The 20181-nt window shown below is 41.0% G+C and overlaps 1 protein-coding gene across 1 annotated transcript; it reads right to left on the reverse strand.

Moving 5' to 3' along the window:
* Positions 1-4478: 4478 nt before the first annotated feature.
* On the reverse strand, positions 4479-19685 carry NSUN5 (NOP2/Sun RNA methyltransferase 5). Its single transcript, XM_088455129.1, has 10 exons — positions 19292-19685; positions 15614-15736; positions 13792-13963; positions 13604-13712; positions 11605-11752; positions 10943-11058; positions 10671-10849; positions 9448-9655; positions 9217-9363; positions 4479-4725 (listed from the first exon to the last, which is right to left on the reverse strand). Exons 1-10 carry the CDS (start codon positions 19382-19384, stop codon positions 4572-4574), a joined length of 1449 nt encoding a protein of 482 aa, XP_088311255.1. The 5' UTR covers positions 19385-19685; the 3' UTR covers positions 4479-4571.
* Between the last annotated feature and the right edge of the window lie 496 nt (positions 19686-20181).

A 20181-nucleotide genomic window follows, 5' to 3' on the forward strand; every position in this document is an offset into this window, starting at 1 on the left:
CACCTATTAGCAGCTGAGAGGGCTTCTCTCTGAGGACAAAGATGCACTTTCCACAGTTTGAAAAGGTTGGAGAATTGAAAAAGTAATATAAAGAAAAAGTTGATTGAAGTACGTGGCAGAAACATAATTTGGAAGTTACTTGTGCAGTAATGTGTAAGAGGTCACTCAGAGGGTAAGGTGCCCCAAACACAGAAAAAGGATAACATTTCCGTGTCTCGTCTCCTACCTGAGGGAGTGTTGTACATAACTATACCTGCTTGCAGATGTGGCATACTCAAATTAAAATGAGCAGTTTTGTTCTTAGGCCTATATCTACAGTAAATCAGACCTTCAATAAAGCACAAACATTTGTCATCACTGTACGCGGGAGAAGTAGCCAATTGATTTGTGGTGCTGCATTACATTAAAATTACTAAGGGAACCACCATGGGATCTGTTTTTCCTATTTTGTCTGCCTTTCCCTTTATTTTTTTTGCGAGCAAACAGACTTTATTAAGCATTATAAATAAACTTGTATGGATAGACCAAAGCGTAACATTTGTGGTCATGAAATAGTGAAAAACCCTCCCTTAATGGGTTAATGCCTACTGAAAATGATCTAATCTAGTGTAAATTGAGGTGAGGTCTAGAACTCTTCATGCATATGTAGTCTGGAATAGTGGGAGCCTGACTGAACAATTAATCTGTGTATCAAGATATTTGATCAAATGCCTTAACATGTTAACCTGCTATGTTGTACAACGGTCACTGAGCGATACAGATCAGCATGCATCTTTGGTCATAAGCAATGATGGGTAAATGAAATATCTTTACTTGGTATAAAATTGAACAAACGTACATTAAGAATTAACAGGTTCTTACTCATTTATCAGGAGAAAAACAGCAGAAATGCGGGTAATGGTAATATGGATAAGTCCACTCTATTAGGATAATGCCTGCCTTGTCCTTACGCGAACCAATGGTGAATTAATTGAAAGTCAATGACAAGTCACTATGTATGAGAAAACAATAGAGACTGTGGCGTCCCGTCAGTCTTGTATTGAAGTGGTGATGTGGGTCAAATATTTACCCAATTCCTATTGCTTGTGTGTTGCCCAGGATGTCTTCTTAGGGTCCGGGGATGGCTTGCTTGAGCGTGCTTCGGGGATCTCTCTGGACTGTGGCTCTTTTCGCCAACGCGAGTAACAGGCAGTGTTCCTGCACCCAGGGACACGCTCGCACCGGCACAATGAGAGTGCACCTGTGGTCACGAAAGGGGACACCAGCAGTCGGGGCTCCTGGGAACAGAGGCCACGGTTATCATCTCCCCCCCCAAACGCTACAGAGGATACTTACCCGGGAGCTCAGTTACCGTTCTTAGTAGTCCCCTAGCCGGCTGTCGTGTAGGCGGGCTAGTGCTGTAACTTTTGGTTCTGTGTCTCAGAGTGCGTGGCTGGATATGGGTGCAATCTTAGGTGTTAGGGTTGGCGGGGACAAGGTGATGATGGGCAATAGTGTGCTGGTTCAAGAGGTAAATGTCCTCCAACGCGTTTCGACCTAGGTGGTCTTCTGGGAGCATGAAGTGTTAATGCACATCAGTGTTGAATCATTTAAAAGGTCTCGCCCGCTTTGATTGGTCAGGCAGTACTGTCAGTCTTTCCTGATAGGTCCCTGGCTGTCATAGTGATGATCACCATAGAAACCGTAAATAATGCAGGTGCCGTCTATCAACTGACCTAGTACGTAATTCACATGTAGATGAATGGAATAAAAGGTATTGAAATAGACGCTGGCTCTTTAGGTTCATATCTGACCTCAATCCGTACATATAATGGTTTGAAGCGTGTTGCTAAGGATAAGTGCATCAAAGGTATCTTGGAGGTAGAATAAGAAACCAGGCCTATATCGGACATGATGGTATATGGTTGTTGTGTTCGATATTGGTGATAGATAATGTACATCTGTATGCTGCTAGGCTAGAAAGTAACTTGGTCAGAGTCTATATATAGCGTAAAATGCAGTCAGGCTTGATCAGCTAACACTAGAAGAATTAGTATATTTGTATATCTCACACTGTTTAACTGAGTTGTTTGATAGGTCTCTAGGATCTAGTTATGATTCCAACATCATCTGTTACCGGGAGTGTGGTTTATTCAAATAAATTTTTTACATATTATGGATTTAATCTGGTTATCTCAGTTCAGGCCCTTAGGGTGAAATGTTTGTAACTTAAATATCCATTGCAGTCCCCCCTCCAGTTAGGTTTTACAGTTTGTATTGCCATGATACCGAGGTCTTAGGGATTGCTATTATGATGATCACAGAAATGTTTGGCTAGGTTGTGGCTATCCAGTTTCTTTTTAATTTTTGATATGTTCTGCAATCCTGGTCTTTAAAGGTCTCTGGTTCTGCCTACATATTGTTTTGGGCAGATGCATTGTAGGAGCTAGATGACATTGTTGTGGTTACATGTGAGTCTCTCTTTAACTTCGTGTCTCCCCTGTACTACTTGATTTACAAAGAGAAAAGATTTTGTCTTTTGGTATGGCGCACAGATGAAAAATTATAAAAGTATCAATTCTTTATTTGATATACATTAGAAATTCCAATCGGAACCAATTCCAGCAAAATAAGGTTTAAAAATAAAAAAAATGTATTAGTGACAACTAATGTGAGAAGATAATAAAATTAAAAAAATGATGAAAAAGACCCTGCCGTGTGAACTTATTTCATATTATTAAATATCCATGCTACTATGAATAAATATTATTAGGCTCTGCGTAAAAACGTTATGAAAAGGATATCAATGTTGAGGAAATGTCCTGTAAATTCAGTTGTGAATAATATCTATCTTAATAGCGAGATGCTTGATACGCGTACTCTATCTTACTATTACTTTATCTGTCCAGTTACAGGACGTTAATACACACGTTACTTGTCCAATTATAGGACACGTGTGTTATTCTCAAACGTTAATAATCACTGGAGTATATGTCTAACTATAGGACGTCCCAGTGAATGAGAGCATATATATTTGTCTACTGAGTAAAGTGTAAATGGCAACATTGTTGTCTTATATTGCAACAATTATACAAAACTATCTGGCAATATCTGCACTGCGTTCTAGGCAGATCCTGTACTGAGATAATTCCTTCGTGAATGAGAGCACACACATTTCTATACCTATAGATTCAAGTGTAAATGGCAAATTTGTTGTCTGATATTGCAACAATTATATAGAACTATCTTTGCAATATCTACACTGTAGTCTATGCTGATTATGTACTGAGACTATTCCTCTCATTAGGATTGATTATATTCCCATAACAGTAAGATCTGGGTTAGATATAATTATAGTAAGATATATTGTGCTCTGTGATGCATAGCGTTATGAAGAAGTGGGAACAACTGAATTGACAGGACATTTCCTCAAGATTGATATCCTTTTCATAACGTTTTTACGCAGAGCCTAATATTTCATATTATTAAATATCCATTCTACTATGAATAAGTTCACACGGTAGTGTCTTTTTCATCATTTTTTTTTATTTTATTATCTTCTCACATTAGTTATCATTAACAAACCACACTAATACACTTTATTTTTAAATCTTATTTTGCTGGAATTGGTTCCGATTGAATTTTTTAATGTATATCAAAGAATTGATACTTTTATAATTTTTCATCTGTGCGCCATACCAAAAGACACTTTTTTCTCTTTGTAAATCAAGTAGTATTTTATTGTCAATTGGCAGCACCCCCGATTTCGAATTGAACAACATTCATAACATAAAATACGGGGTCAACATTAATAATAATATGAATGTGTGCAGATGTACTTATTCCTTTGTTTTGTATGTCTCCCCTGTACTGCATGATGTGAATGTGTTATTGGGCTTAGTGCTTAAAGCGCCAGTGCTCAGACATCCGGAACATGAATTGCAATGGTAAAAACCATTGGACACTGTACTCAACGTGGTCTGCTGTAATCTTTTAGGGGTAGATGTGGTTCTTTACCAGTTTGGACCTGATGTTGGGTGCCTTCCTGTAGATCATTCTGGGTTTGTTAGGTAGAGTTTCTGCTAAAGTGTCATCCTCTAGGAGTATCTGCCAGTGTCTCCTCAGTATTTGCTCCAGTTTCAGTGTTTAAAACCATATGATCGACTGTCATTTGCTCCCATACATTACTAGGTTTTCATTCCAACCAATCAGACTGGACAGATATCTGACAGATAATTCTTAAGCTGGGCATATACTATACAATTAGCAGGTTGTTACTCATTTATGTGCATGTTTGTTCAATTTTATACCAAGTAAAGATATTTAATTTACCATCATTGCTTATGACCAAACATCTGTTTATACTGCATAGGATTAAGAACCAGTTAGTACGCAGGTCAAATTTTCTATACATCTATCCAGGATTGAATAAGGTCAGCGATCCATAAGGGTAATAGCCACCTCAATCAGTACACCATTAACACTACAGTACACAGGTGTCCTAATTATCCTTTAGTACATTACCGCAACATACACAGACAATATCTTTCTCACATTAGGGAACAGGTTGTGCGCAGCACTTATTTATTAAATTAAGACTGGTCGATTTTGCGTTTCTTCTTCTTACGGGTCGTCTTCTTCGTGTGGCTCGCACAATCTTGGATTAGAGCGTCCGCTTTCCTTTTGTCATTTCTGCCACTTGGTTGTGGTAAATTTGCAGCACTCTGTTCTTCCAAAGTCACTGAACTGTGGGCAGAAATACTCTGTAAGGCAAATGTGGCTACACATAAAATCCCTTATTCCCCCCATATATCCCCAAATTGTCCATCCTGTCCTAAATATTCAAAGTGTCTAAGACAGGGGATGTGCTTTGTATGCAGAAGCTGATAGGGTTGTCCACAGGTCTTGCCCTATCAGCTGCTACATACAGTACATACCCATTGAGCCAGCTATGCCATCCCTGTGGGGACACCCCCTCTTTATTCCCCCAGTTTAGCGAAAACAGCAAGAATGCTTGGCAGCTGCTGTGGACAGAAAACCAGTGTCTGCACATAAGGTGCATGCATGCAAGCGCATAGTTACCCGGTGCCACTGATTCCCTTCATCTTTATGGTTTGTAAGGTGGAACTTATAGGCACAAGTATACATCACCACCACTTAAAGTTTCTTTATATTATTTTAATTTCAATATGCTGTTCATTTTACAGTGACTCCAGACAGACAACTGGGCGGATATTTTAAGTTACATTTCCTGTTTGTTTGGGGGGGTTTTTTTTAGTGAAGATTTTTTTTTGTAAATATTTATGCATTCTGTGTACTCGGATGGAACAAAAGACTTGTATAATAATAATAGTAGGTTTGCATAAAATTGATTTTTTTTTTTTAAATCCAAATAGATCTTTTTATTAAAACATTTTTTTAAATTAACGTTTAAAAAATGAAAACATTTACTTAAACAACATTTTTAATAAAAAATCCTATTTAAATCCCAAAAAATCTGATTTAAATCTGTATTTAATATATATTTTTTTTAATTAAAATTTTATGTAACCCTGTAAAAGGGACCTACCCAAATCCAGAGCAGAAAGCCAAGCAGCATTGCACAAATTCACATTTATATATGCTCTCATGCAATAAGAAGTTTGTGAGCTCCATATTGCAGAGGTTCCCAAACTCCACCATTACAGTCCAGGTTTTAAGGATATCCATGCTTGAGCACAGGTGACTTAATTAGTACCTTAGTCAATTTGATTTAACCATCTGGACACAAGCATGCATATCCTTAAAACCTGGACTGTAATGGCAGATTTTGGGAACCTCTGCCATATTGGATAGCATTTTCTAGCACAAAAACAACACTGGTTCATAAATAACCGTCCAATGACATAGCGCAGTCATGCAATCGAGTGACAAAGCAAAAAGGTATTAATGGGAGATACAAAAAAAAAGGATCAAATCTCCTGAACGAAGGTTAGAAAATAAAAACCTTGAAAAAAAAGAGAAAATCTTAATCTCTGTAGTAATTAAAATGTATGCATTTAATCAATAAAAGGCAACAAAGCAAGAACAAGTGAAGTCTTGAAGGGCTGTCCATCACTGATTTACAGTCAGGTGCATATATATTGGGACATTGACTGAATTTTCATATTTTGGCCTCTATTCACCACCACAGTGGCTTTGAAATGAAACAAACAAGATGTGCTTTAACTGCAGACTTTCAGATTTAATTTGAGGGTAATTACATCCAAATCAGGTGAACGGTGTAGGAACAACGGATTCTATATGTGCCTCCCACTTTTTAAGGGGCCAAAAGTAATGGGACAAACTAAACAATCCAAAATCTAACTTTCACTTTTTAATACTTTGTTGCAAATCCTTTGCAGGCAATTACAGCCTGAAGTCTGGAACGCATAGACATCACCAGACGCTGGGTTTCATCCCTGGTGATGCTCTGCCAGGCCTCTACTGCAAATGTCTTCAGTTCCTGCTTGTTCTTGGGGCATTTTCCCTTCAGTTTTGTCTTCATCAAGTGAAATGCATGCTCAATCGGATTCAGGTCAGGGGATTGACTTGGCCATTGCATAACATTCCACTTTTTAGCCTTAGAAAACGCTTTGGTTGCTTTTGCAGTATGCTTCGGGTCATTGTCCATCTGCACTGTGAAGCGCCATTGAATGAGTTCTGAAGCATTTGACTGAATATGAGCATATAATATTGCCCGAAACACTTCACAATTCATTCTGCTTCTTTTGTCAGCAGTCACATCATCAATAAATACAAGGGAACCAGTTCCATTGGCAGCCATACATGCCCACACCATGACACTACCACCACCATGCTTCACTGATGAGGTGGTATGTTTTGGACAATGAGCAGTTCCTTTCCTTCTCCATACTCTTCTCATCACTCTGGTACAAGTTGATCTTTGTCTCATCTGTCCATAGGATGTTGTTCCAGAACTGTAATGGCTTTTTTAGATGTTGTTTGGCAAACTGTAATCTGGTCTTCCTGTTTTTGAGGCACACCAATGGTTTACATCTTGTGGTGAAATGGTGCATACACACGATCAGATTTTTCCTTCAGATATGAACGATAACGATTTAAAAATCGTTCAGTCGTTCATATCTGAAGGAAAATCTGACATATCTGACATGCCTGAACGATGGACGATCAACGATGCGCGTTCCCGTTTGTCAGATAACGATATCTGACATCTGATGGGTTTGCAGTCAGACTTGGACGATTCCATTCATTTTAATGCAGTCAAAAATCGTTCAAATCGTTCAAATCGTTCAAAACTTTGGTAAAATCGTTCAAATTGTTCAAATCGTTCAATCGTTCAGTCGTTCATCTGACAAATCTGACAAGTCTGACAAATCTGACCGTGTGTATGCTCCAAAAGCCTCTATACTCACTTTTGTGAAGTCTTCTCTTGATTGTTGACTTTGACACATATACACCTACCTCCTGGAGAGTGTTCTTGATTTGGCCAACTGTTGTGAAGGGGTTTTTCTTCACCAGGGAAATAATTCTTCTGTCATCCACCACATTTATTTTCCGTGGTCTTCCGGGTCTTTTGGTGTTGCTGAGCTCTCCGGTGCGTTCTTTCTTTTTAAGAATGTTCCAAACAGTTGATTTGGCCACACCTAATGTTTTTGCTATCTCTCTGATGGGTTTGTTTTGATTTTTCAGCCTAATGATGGCTTGCTTCACTGATAATATGAGATCCAAAGAGCTGTCACAGAGTCGACAGCAACTGATTCCAAATGCAAATGTCACACCTAGAATCAACTCCAGACCTTTTACCTGCTTAATTGATAATGAGGGAATAGCCCACACCTATCCATGAAATAGCTTTTATGTTGATAGTCCCATTACTTTTTGCCCCTTAAAAAGTGGGAGGCACATATAGAAACCGTTGTAATTCCTACACCGTACACCTGATTTGGATGTAATTACCCTCAAATTAAATCTGAAAGTCTGCAGTTAAAGCACATCTTGTTTGTTTCATTTCAAAGCCATTGTGGTGGTGAATAGAAGCCAAAATATGAAAATTCTGTCAATGTCCCAATATTTATGCACCTGACTGTACATCATACAGTAATCTCCATCTATCCGCTGATATGCTGACGCGCTTAGATTGTTTTGTACATGCAGAGAGCAACGAAAATAAAATAAAATGCTTTGGTGTAATTTTTTTTTTTTTAATAAGATGGTGAAAAATGTATTAAAAATAGGATGCAGTCTTATATACTAGATCTACCATATTATGAAAGGGAAAAAGTGGCCGGTGTTTTGTGGCATGAATGGGACCTCAGAACCTGTAATCACCAAGCGTGGCAGCTTCCAGTAGAGATACAGCAGTATACAGGAAGTACATGTTCCCGCATGTACTGTACCATAGTCTAACCTACTAATACATGTTCATTTTAAAATGGCTTTTAAGCTAATTATAATTCACATTTTATATATTACTCTGCAGTCTCTTTGCACTTATGATATACATAGGTCTCCCAAGGTTAAGTTACCTCATAGACCCAACCCACAGGACTGCCATATATCAACTGTAAAGCTGGCCATCCACTATACAATTTTCTGTCCGATATCTGTCCAAGCTGGCTGGTTGGAATGAAACCCTGGTAATGTATGGGAGCAAATGACAGTCGATCATAAGGTTTTAAACACTGAAAAAAGGACAAAAAAAAGAATTGGTCAAATCGGTCAAATTTGTGTGTTTTAACCAATTTGTCTGAACGACCATTTTTAGCTATTTTTCAGTGTTTGTGAGCCAATGGCCGATTGTCATTTGCTCCCATACATTACCAGGTTTTCATTCCAACCAGCCAGATTGGACAGATATCTGACAGAAAATTGTATAGTGGATGCCCAGCTTAAGACAGGTTAGCTCTAGAAAGCACATTATATTCATTAAATCGTGTCAATCATAAAGGCTGGATACCTCCATTCCTAGCAGCTCCCGCTACAAGTGTAGCTGGTCTTTAGCATAAATTAAAAGATTAATCCTACACTGAATGCTGCCTTAACAATAGGGGGAATACAATTCGGCGTAATGCGCCGCTGGGAATCGCACATATTGGCAATTAACAATACATCACAAGTTTGTCCCTCATAGCTCTATGGGGTGCGAGGGCAAACTTGCAATGCTGCCAAACGCATTCCGGAAAAATACCCCCCAATGTTTTCCTTGAAATATAAATTTAAGACGAGCGCATCTACCTTTCGTTCTCCTTGCTCTTGCGCTGAAAGAGTGCAACAAAAAAGCCATTTGTTAATGTTTCTGAAAAAGAGGCTCGGAGACAGCAGCCTGATCCAGGGAACGTGTTCAGCCCCCGTACTGGCCACGAGGGAAGAACATTGACCAATCTGTAATGGACAATGGCAAAGTAGATTAAGACCACCGCAGTATGAGATTATTGCACACCATGAGTAGGGGCTGTATCCATATACCTGAAGTCAGAGTGTTCCTCTAGAATGCTCTTCACCACATCTTCATTTTCCTGCTGGTGTACAGAGCACGTGGAGTAGACAACATACTGGACAGAGGGGAAGCGGAGGGCGTGAGATACAGCGCGTCTTTGAAAAGCGGACAAGGCCTGCATCCGCTCTCCCTGCTCAGGCTCCTCATCTGTGAGGACTTTTATCCGGTCTGGCATGCCTGTGGAGTGCAAGTCGCAACGTGTCATTAGAGGAGTCAATGGCAAGTGACTTTTCACACTGAAATCCTACTCCTTACGTCCTCTAGGAGGCAGCTATTTGGTGGGCTGAGCCAACCAAACCAAAAGCCTCAGTGAGGTGACTAGTTCTTAGTTAATGATAGGTTGCAATAGCAGGAATATTGCTTCAACCTAAAAAATGGCTGCTTCCTGCCTGAAACCTCTGATTTCATTAGTAACCAAGTCTGCATTCTTAGGAATATGGGTCCAGTGAGCAATGTGTAGGCAATTCTCACTCTGTAATGGTGCCCAGTCAGATCTGGCTGCTTGTTTATGGTCATACCTGACCAATGCGGCAACTAGCCTGCCGTGATAGGGTAACAGCATATATACAATTAAAGAGTCTTTGTGGTGCAATGCAGCTTTATGAAATAACTAATACTGAATCATTTTTAATATGCATGTTGTCATTGAAAAAGGTGATTTATCTGATGACAGGGTATTTGCTGATCTCTGGAAAATGCAATGTATACAGTAACTTAGCTAATACAGATGCTTATCACCTGGAGTAGACAATGTTATCAATATGCATCACTGAAATATTGTCATTTACGCAATAAAATGAGGCTGCAGGAACAGTCAGTCTGCCGTCGGTTTAGCAGCGCTCAATTCCTCACAACAGTGCAGCAACTATCCGCAGTCTGTACATTACACAGGAAAAGCAAAGAGCTGATTGGATTACTGGATATTTGCACTTTAGATAAATAAGCTCCATCCATGTTTACTGCATTCCAAGAGGAGGACAGAATTCCAATTGTTTTGTACTTTATGTATTTATGTTTCATCAAAATTTGGTCGTACAAGACTCCTGGCATCTTACATATACAACATTCTCAGATTTTCTAAAATCCTATGTTTTACCTCATTTCATATTTGTACTAGACTGTTTAGATTGAAATATATTTGGCTGTAATAAAAAAAAAGTCAGTGCTTATAAGACTGTCTAATCTTACTGACCTGACCCGCTGCATGATGGGTCCACTAAGACGTGACTGACTTTCTGGTATTTTGGGTCACTTGTGCTGACGGTAAGGAAGTCCTGGTTGGCTAGTTCTTGGCATGTGACTCCAGCCCGCAGCAGCAGTGTACTCATAGTAGCCAGACGTTTGGTGTCCAGGTCAAAGGCGAACACTTTTCTGGAATTAGCAATTTACACCTTTCCATCAGCACATAATACTGTGTCTGCCCAGCAGCTCAATCCATTACACATCCTCAGCAGATACACTCACCCCTTATTCTGTAATTTGGCAGCCAGCTGGCTTGTCTTGTTTCCTGGGGCAGCACAAGCATCAATGACACACGAACCCACAGGAGGATCTAAGAGTAATGCTGGGAGACAACTTGCCTGAGGAAGGAAACATAAGTCACGTTCTGGGGAGGGTGACAAGCAGTGGCGGATTTTACCCAGGGGCTGTAGCCCCCCTCCCCCCCCCCCCCCCAGAGTAAAATCAGACACTTCAATAAGCCAGTTGCAGTCCTTGACTGCACTGGCTACACTGTTTGGTGATGGCTTCCCATTGGAAGCGCCACCTGCCAGTCACGCACAGGACAGGCAGCCCCAGGTGGAGGTATCTCCACCCACTGGGACTGCCACTCCGGGCTGCGATTAGCAGAAAGCGGCTTCCAGTGGAAGCCGCTGCTCTGCTTTTTTGGACAACCCTACACGGCTTCTCAAAGCTGCAGTCAATACAGCCCCCAGAAGCCAGCATTATGCGCATGCACGGTGCCACCGCCGTTCACGCGCCGGTCCTGGCGCCTGCCAGATCTATTGCACAGGTGCCAGGAACCCGGCCGACCAGCTAGCAGCAGCGGCAGTCCCCTTCAGGTATGAGGGCAGGAGCTGCTGCTGGTGACAAGTACATCAGAGGCACATGTGCAGGGTCATGCTCACCTTGTCCTGCAGTATGAGATGGCCAGTGGTGTATAAGGAGTCCTTGTGGAAGTCCGTATTTGGAGGAAAAACCAGCAAGTTGGGGACGTGAAGATCCTGAAGGAACCTCTTCCCGGGTTTTTGCCCAAAATCGACCAGCTCTTGTATACTATGTAATAGGATGTGTACATGTCCACTTAAATCACTAGTTTTGTCATTTTACAGCACTATAATTATATTAAAAAAAAAAGTTAAACCACAGGAGATGCTTAGAAAACACAATATCTTTCAAAAGGGACAATTTACGTAAAAAAAACAAAAAAACAATTTAAACGTGTACCAGATAACCTTAATTCTTAGTGAGCTAAAACACAGTTCAAGATTTTTGCTAAGTGAAATACGGATGATTTCACACAGTACTGTTTTAATTTGTTTTCTGGGCAGTATCTTTGTCCAAGAGTTTAGGCTCAATTTACTAAGTGACGGGCTATTAAAGCCGGAGATTTTCAAGGTTTAGGATTTAAGAGGACAATAACATTGAGTCCAAGATGATTGCCTTTATTGTAGCCGCTGTAAACTCCATGGGCAAAACCAGCAACTCTGAAAACTTGCCGCTTAGTGTAAACAGCGCGATGACTTATGCAACAGACCTGGGGGGTATATTTGAAACGGCAATAATATAAAATGCAAAACATGCACACAATGTTGTTGCCGTTTTAAATCACATCAATAATATTTGTAAACAGGGCTATTTTTCTGGATAAATAGGTTCAGGAACTGTGGGTGGAACTGGGGGTGGAGCTATAGAAAAACAATATATATATATATAAATAATATTTAGAAAAGAAGGCACTCAAAAAAATAAAATAAAACGTATCTTATGGAAAATACATTTTGGCCCAGGACATTACGTTAGAGTTAATGAGAGGTTCAGGAACGGAGTTCCTGCTTCTTCCTGCTGACAAATAGCGCTGTTTGTAAATATAACGCCAAGGGGTATACTTACTAAAGGTTGACTTTGATTGATTTTGTATTTCAGGTACTAAGTCATACATTTACTAACAGTTGATTTTTTACATTGTTTAAAAAAATTATGTCAAAATCATCTGTTAGTAAATGTGTGATTTAGGGGTATATTTACTGAAAGTCCCAACATCGACTTTTAGTAAATATGGCCCCTGGTCTCCATTCTTCATGGCTTTGTTTTCTTTTTGATACTGGTTTAGGCCAAAAAAAAAAAAATATGTTTATATATTAAGTTTTTTTAATGTAACCATAACAATGGACCAAAATCTGAACATAGGTTACCACTATGGGGCGGTTCATGATTGTTCCATTAAACATCTGTTCTGCTCTCATTATATGGAGGAACCATGCTACAATCTGTTCTGCTCTCATTATATGGAGGAACCATGCTACAATCTGTTCTGCTCTCGTTATATGGAGGAATCATGCTACAATCTGTTCTGCTCTCGTTATATGGAGGAACCATGCTACAGTCTGTTCTGCTCTCGTTATATGGAGGAACCATGCTACAGTCTGTTCTGCTCTCGTTATATGGAGGAACCATGCTACAGTCTGTTCTGCTCTCGTTATATGGAGGAACCATGCTACAGTCTGTTCTGCTCTCGTTATATGGAGGAACCATGCTACAGTCTGTTCTGCTCTCGTTATATGGAGGAACCATGCTACAGTCTGTTCTGCTCTCGTTATATGGAGGAACCATGCTACAGTCTGTTCTGCTCTCGTTATATGGAGGAACCATGCTACAGTCTGTTCTGCTCTCGTTATATGGAGGAACCATGCTACAGTCTGTTCTGCTCTCGTTATATGGAGGAACCATGCTACAGTCTGTTCTGTGGCGTTTTTTAGTTTTTCTTACATACAGTCACCTGAGATCATATACTGTTATGCAATTCAGTTTTATAACACTTTTTATTCATCTCCTGTTTTCCTCGGCCCTGGTTGTAAATGGTCAATACTCCAAGATCCTGTACTTATTAACGCCTATATCACTTACCTGCGTGCTTTCCCCAGGTATGTATAACCTTGACGTTTAAAATAAGTGATGACATCAGCCACGGAGGTCTTCAGTGTGTTCACACGCACGTAACGTGGCACAACAGGGTCTAGGATCAGAGACATGGTCAGTGAGAAGACCATGGAAGTAATACACACACCCACTGCCTCTATGCGTTTCTCACATACCATCAGCTGTGCCTCCCATACACGTCACAAGCTCTTTGTTGCTGCTGACCTTTTTCTTGACTTTAAGTTTTGCAAGCTCAGCTTGTAGCCGCGCCCGGTGAGCTAGGACGGTCGCCTTCCATCGGCCCCCACACTGAAGCCCTTTGCCAAACAGCAAGTCATACACCAGCACCTGAGGTACAAAGACGCATAACCAGACTGACAGCAAGAATTTAGTTGCCACAATAACCTACTGTATTAACAACAGACTTACATTGCCAGTAACTACGTCTCTTTAGTAGTAGTAGTTATATATTATTATAGAGCAGCAGTGTAGTAGTTAGCATTACTGCCTCACAGCACTGAAGCCTTGTGTTCACTTCCCACCAAGGCCATATCTGTGTAGAGTCTGTATGTACCTCCTCTCAGGTGCTCTGGTTTCCTCCCACGATCCAAAAACATACTTGTAGGTTAATTGGATTCTGATAAATAAAAATGAATCCTAGTGCGTCTGTGTGTACATGTGGTAGGGAATATAGAGTGTAAACTCCAGTGGGGCAGGGACTGATGTGGATGGCTAAGTACACTGTAAAAGCGCTGCGGAAGCGTGTGTGCCCCATATTAATAGCAGTTAATAAATAAATAATTATAACACTGTAGGGGCAACTCCACTAAAATTATTTTTGCTGCACTTAATCTGGTAATGGATTCGGCATTCAATTTCCAAGTAATGTCAGCCTAGTTGAAGGAACAATGCTTATAAATGCATAATTTCTTTGCTGCAATTAAAACAGTGATAATGCAGCAAGTATTTAAAATGTCATTTATAACATTAGAATTGCTCGCTAATGGGCTACAGAATTTGAACAAACACACACACCGAGGGTATGCAGTGATCATGTCAAAATAATTCAGAATATGGACAGGCACAATGTCTACAGACCATGCTAGTGTTAGGTTTAGATCTATGGCTCAAATACGCTACCTCCAGTAAATTAAGCAGCACAGGTTTACAAAGCATGAAGGCGGTGCTTGTGGAGACGCAGAAGTTTGCAGTGCGTGCTGGGAGGGGCTGAGAGAGTCCCTTTCAAAGTAGAGAGTAGGCACTTCAGAGTTAGGTATTGTAATGGGACCAAGGGGGAATGTTTAGGGGGTAGTCCTTGCTGTGTGAAGGGGCTCATGCCCTTTCTCTACCCCACAAAATTACTTGCTCTCTAAAATGGCAGAGATTGGGACTTGTCAAGTACTTTTAGTGGGTGGCATCTTGTGCCTTCCAGCTACACTTAAAAGCATATTTTTATGCACACTATATGCAAAACAGAGATAGGAAACCCACAAAAAGTGCAACATATAATAAACTCCTCTAATGTCCCATCAGGATTAAGTTAAACCATAAGCCATATGGAGCAGTACTTTAGAAAAAAAACTGATTAGTTTCATTAAACAGAAGAGTGTGGTAGATGGCTGGACATTGATGTGAAGGTTAAACTTCTGTAGTGTGTTCCTTTACAAATTTCCCCCATTCTCCACGCACCTTGGTGCACTTCTAGATTGCAAATGCATCTCTTGCCGTGCACTTGGTGCACCATCCAGGCGCGCGGGTGTTGCGTGGTGCATTGAGTGTGCACTGTAAATAAGATTCTATGTACCAATTTTGAAATTAAACAATATATAATAATTTGAAAAAAAATATATAATAATTTACTTTTTTCATTCCAGTATCTTATCCTAGATAGTTCAACATTAACTGCTGATTGGATAATATGGGGTATTAGACTTTAATAGCACCTAGGCAAATATTCTTTTTTTTTTTTTTTTTTTTAAAGGAGGTTGCATTACTTACTTTAGCCAAGTTTAGAGGCAACTTTTTGGGTCCTCGAAGCAATTCGGAACTGTTGATAATGTCTTTGAGCAGTAGTGAATAGCGCAGGGTCTCACATATCAAAGCATACAGCTTTCGTACATTCTGAAAGTAGGAATATTAAGAATTATTATCAGGTGTAAAACAACAACTTTAAAATACAAAAGTGTTACAAATATTGTAATGTTGCCCTGTAAAACTGGTAACAAACTGGCCAAACAGGTATCAGGATTTCTGTTAGATTCGGATATATATACGCATACACAGATGGTTGGAGCTTCAATCAGATAACGACCGCAATCTCAGCCAGATACTGCATTTTTACCATTCAAAATCTGACGTCTCCCCATCAGATCTAGATCGGCAATCTGTGTCTGTACAAGCTGTGGTCTATGACCAATTAGGTCTAACACAGCCCAAAGTACGGCACATCAACTAAAGTTATATCTTCCTTACTGCACAATAGAAACAATATCATCACTGTACTAACTGTGATACGGATCTCCTGTGCCCACAAATACTTACTATATAAAGGATGTAAAAAAATGCAGGATGGGATTATCCTGGGACACTCCATGTAAGAGCTCCCCCTGCTGGCATTTAGATAGGCAGCAGTAGGAAATTTACATTATAGATAGGAAAGAACTGTAATAGGATAGAACTTTAAATAATGGAATAGAAGATGCACTTCATCGCACTGAAAAGATAACCCCACTCCCGCTGTGCTGGTAAGCAACAGAGCCATCCCCATCCTTCGCGCATATCTGCCGACTGCCCCAATTTCTACAGTTGTCCCAGGTTTTTGTAAATTTTGTCTCAGAATGTCCTTCTTTCAAAATAATGCACCGGTTCGCTGCCCAGTGACCCGGGTAGCGAGCAGGGTTGGACACAGGAAGGACCCGGGTTACGGGGCAGTGTAAACGGATGACCTGGGTCATCCCACACGGGTCCCGTTTACAATATAGGAACAGCAAGGTCACCGGCGCTTGGAGATTATGTCATCTCCAAGAGCCACCAGAAAAGTTAACACTAAACCTATGTAGTGTTACATGGGAGGTGTGTGCCAAATCCTGGGTCAGACCTGGGATTTTGGTGTGAAAAGGATAACATTAGTGCCCTACATTCTCTGCTATGCAACAGATGAGCCATCCTCACAGCATGTGTTCTATGGGAAGGGGAATCTCAGTTACCACACAGGATACTATGTAGATAGGAGAGAATGATACCAGAAGGGAAACCACAGTCCGGATAACTTTAGATTGAAAGCCTATTCTAACATTAATGAGTGTTGGTGACATTAATGAGTGTTGGTGCAGCCCGTAAGCCAAGGGAAAGAGAAGACATTATGGGGCACTCTCATGTTATGATTTCCTAGGCTATCTGTGTCAATATTGTTTAAAACGTAACATTTAATAGGATATCTAGTAAAATGTATAGAGTGTAATATGAATTGCAATCACAAACTTATACAATGTACTATTGTAAGAAATAAAATAAGAAAGGCTTTATGTATATATGTATTTTTACCCAAATATAGTAGGTGATAAAGAAAAATAATAAACACAATTAGGGCAAAAATATAGGAGGAACGTGATGGAAAACAGAAGTGGAAAAAAGTGGGGGCTGGGCTGCACATCCTAATTTAAACATGTAGTTCTAATGCAGAAAAAAGGGGGATTCAGATGCACACTTTTCCTATGTATGTGTGTATTTAAGGTACACTTGAAGGTGAGACTCCTTCTCCTGGGCTCGCACTCCACCGACCTGCTCCAGGTGATTGTAATTAGTATGGGTCCTGGGCAGTGCAGTACACATGTAATGGGCACTATTATAGGTAAGTCCTAGATAAATGTAAACAATATGTCAGTATTAGGGATGTTAGGGACCCACCTGATGAGGTCGCCGTGATGTGGTAGGTGGGCAAACATCTTTGGCCAAACATGTACTAAGAACCTCTATAGAAAACTATGTTAATTGATGGCAAGAGGGAGAGGTAAAATATATGATGGACATGAGGTACTGAGGCTATTATAGAGAGAGGATAATGGAATTAGACAGGTGACAGGAATAGGGAGAAGTAGGGTCAGGTAAAGGAAAGGTGGGTACACACTAGACCAGTGGTTTCCAACCTTAATTTGGGTGGGAGTTACTTGAGAAAAATGAGACGTCTTGAAGATCCACATTTTATTTTTCGGAAACTGAAATCTAGCTAGTAACCACATTTTTCAGAGAAAAACCAACAATGCATTTATTAATACAGTGATAACCAAATTGTTTATCGAAAAACAACAATCCATTTATTTATTAGCCAGATTTCAGTTTTCAAAAATAAAATGAGGAGAGCTGTCAGCGGGCAGCAGGGGGCTGCTGGATGGTTTGTGTAGGCGGGACAGTGGATGGACAGGCCCCACACCTCCTTTCAAAGTGCCCTACTCTACCTCTGATGCCTGAGAGCTGTCAGCAGGGAGCAGGGGGCTGAGGGGTAGAGTGGGGATAAGTGCAGACAACAGCTGGCGCAGTACTTGGAAACAAGGAGAGGGTTAGGGGCAGGCAGTACTGGGGGTAGGGATACGGGCAAGGGTAGATGACAGCTGGGGCAGTACTGGGGGGCAAGGAGTTGGTTTGGGCAGGCAGTACTGGAATTAAGTAAGTGGCAAGGGTAGATAGCAGTTGGGGCAGTAGTGGGGGGGCAAGGAGGAGGTTAGGAGTACGGTGGGGGTAAGGGTAGATATCAGCTGGGGGTAGGGAGGGGGCAAGGGTTGATAGAAGGGCAGCTTAAAGTATCAGTAGCAGCAGGCAAATCATCTCCATCCCACCACCACCACAAACACCAGCACTACCGTTTTGCCAAACGGTGGAATTCCCTTCTGGCCGCTCGCTTGCCCGCCCACCCCTCTTCATTGTTGGCAGCAGCCGTGGGAAGTAACCCTCAGCCCCCCGTCACAGTTCCACCAGCGCACCGGTAGCTCCCGTGGATTGGGACGACATATCCACATCAGCCAGTGTGTACCCACTATGCACAACCCTGCGGCTGGTCTATCGGGGTCGTTCAGTCTGCATGTAGGGCCAATTTGAACGACCCGGCTGCCGATGCTGGCATAGTGGATGGAGCCGATGCCCGACATGTCGGGGTTCAGTCACCACATTGCGCAGAATGTATCGACCGCCCGATATATAGGGCGTCACATCGCTGGATACACACATCGGCAAGTGCATGCCCAGCTAAAGACTGCCAAGGGAACGAGGTATGAAAAGAGGGGAGGAGGTAAAAATATGGAAGGAGTAAAGCAATTTAGGCAGATAAGGCTGCACACACACAATAATATACAGGTTAATGAAGAGGGGGGAGTAAGGAAGTCAGGCAGGTAGAGAGTGAGGACAAAGAGACACTCCCATAAATTGGGCTTTTTAGGATTGTTTTGGGCTTATTTTCATTTTAGAGTCGGCAACACTGACTATCACTGCCTAATATACATCAACATGATAATCACTGTTTGCGCTCTGGTGAGCATTGCTGTATGTTGTGTTTTTTATCACTCTATAATGGTACATATTACATACTTTCATTCCAACTTATTCCCTTTGATGTCAATACTGCGGATATTTACCAACATAAAACTCCTCTCTGCTCACTGATGATGCACAATATACACTAATTACCTTAAAGCCACTGTCATATACGAGGGTCTTCACCGCTCCCTCCTTCCTCTCCAGCTTATCCAGGATTCCGGCTGCAACCAGGTACAGGGACATGATGTGCAGGTGAGTCCCGGGGGACACACGTGTCTCCTCCTCACCCGGAAACTCCGCGGCCGTGTTACTGTAGCTGCTGCTGTGCAAGGCGCTCTACGACACCAGCTGCGTACTTTACGGCCGGCATCTCAGCAGCACACTGTCATTATGATACAATGCACCAGTAAAGGAACCTGCAGCAGCTCAGGTCTGGGACCCATACAGCCATCTCTTCAGGGTAATGATATTATTAATGATATAAAATAAAAATTCTAGATCATCCTTTATTAGACGACAAGCTATAACATAATGATGTATTTTAATAAATGTAGGTAAAAAAAAATTAACAGGTGTAAACAAAATATATGTATTTAACAAGCCTTTTTCTTTCTTCTAGTCCAGTGTATACAAACACTTTTGCATGGTGACCTATATGACTGTATAGTATATACATAACAAGGCAAAACATAATGAGGGGCAGTTATCAATAGAGTAGTAGTTAAATGGGAATGTGTTGTCATTAAATTCTTTATACTGGCCATAGGCAAACGCAGGGGGGGGGGGGGGGGGGGATGCCTGGAAACCTCCCTCCCCAGCCCATACCATGACAATAGAAATAGTAATATATTAGAATTTTACTAGTGCTGCATGTTCTTCTCAGTGTCACAACGGGAAAAAATTAGCACCTCCCCATGATCTTTAAATATGTGTCAGTCAGTAATAAATACACTTGTGCTCCAACTAGGAGATCTGGAAAACATGCACAGTTAGGGGTGCACTGCTATAGACCAGGGCTAATTATTAATACCATATGATAA

The sequence above is a fragment of the Taudactylus pleione genome, unplaced genomic scaffold, assembly GCF_031769625.1.
Source record: "Taudactylus pleione unplaced genomic scaffold, aTauple2 ptg000040l, whole genome shotgun sequence".
Lineage (NCBI taxonomy): Eukaryota > Metazoa > Chordata > Amphibia > Anura > Myobatrachidae > Taudactylus > Taudactylus pleione.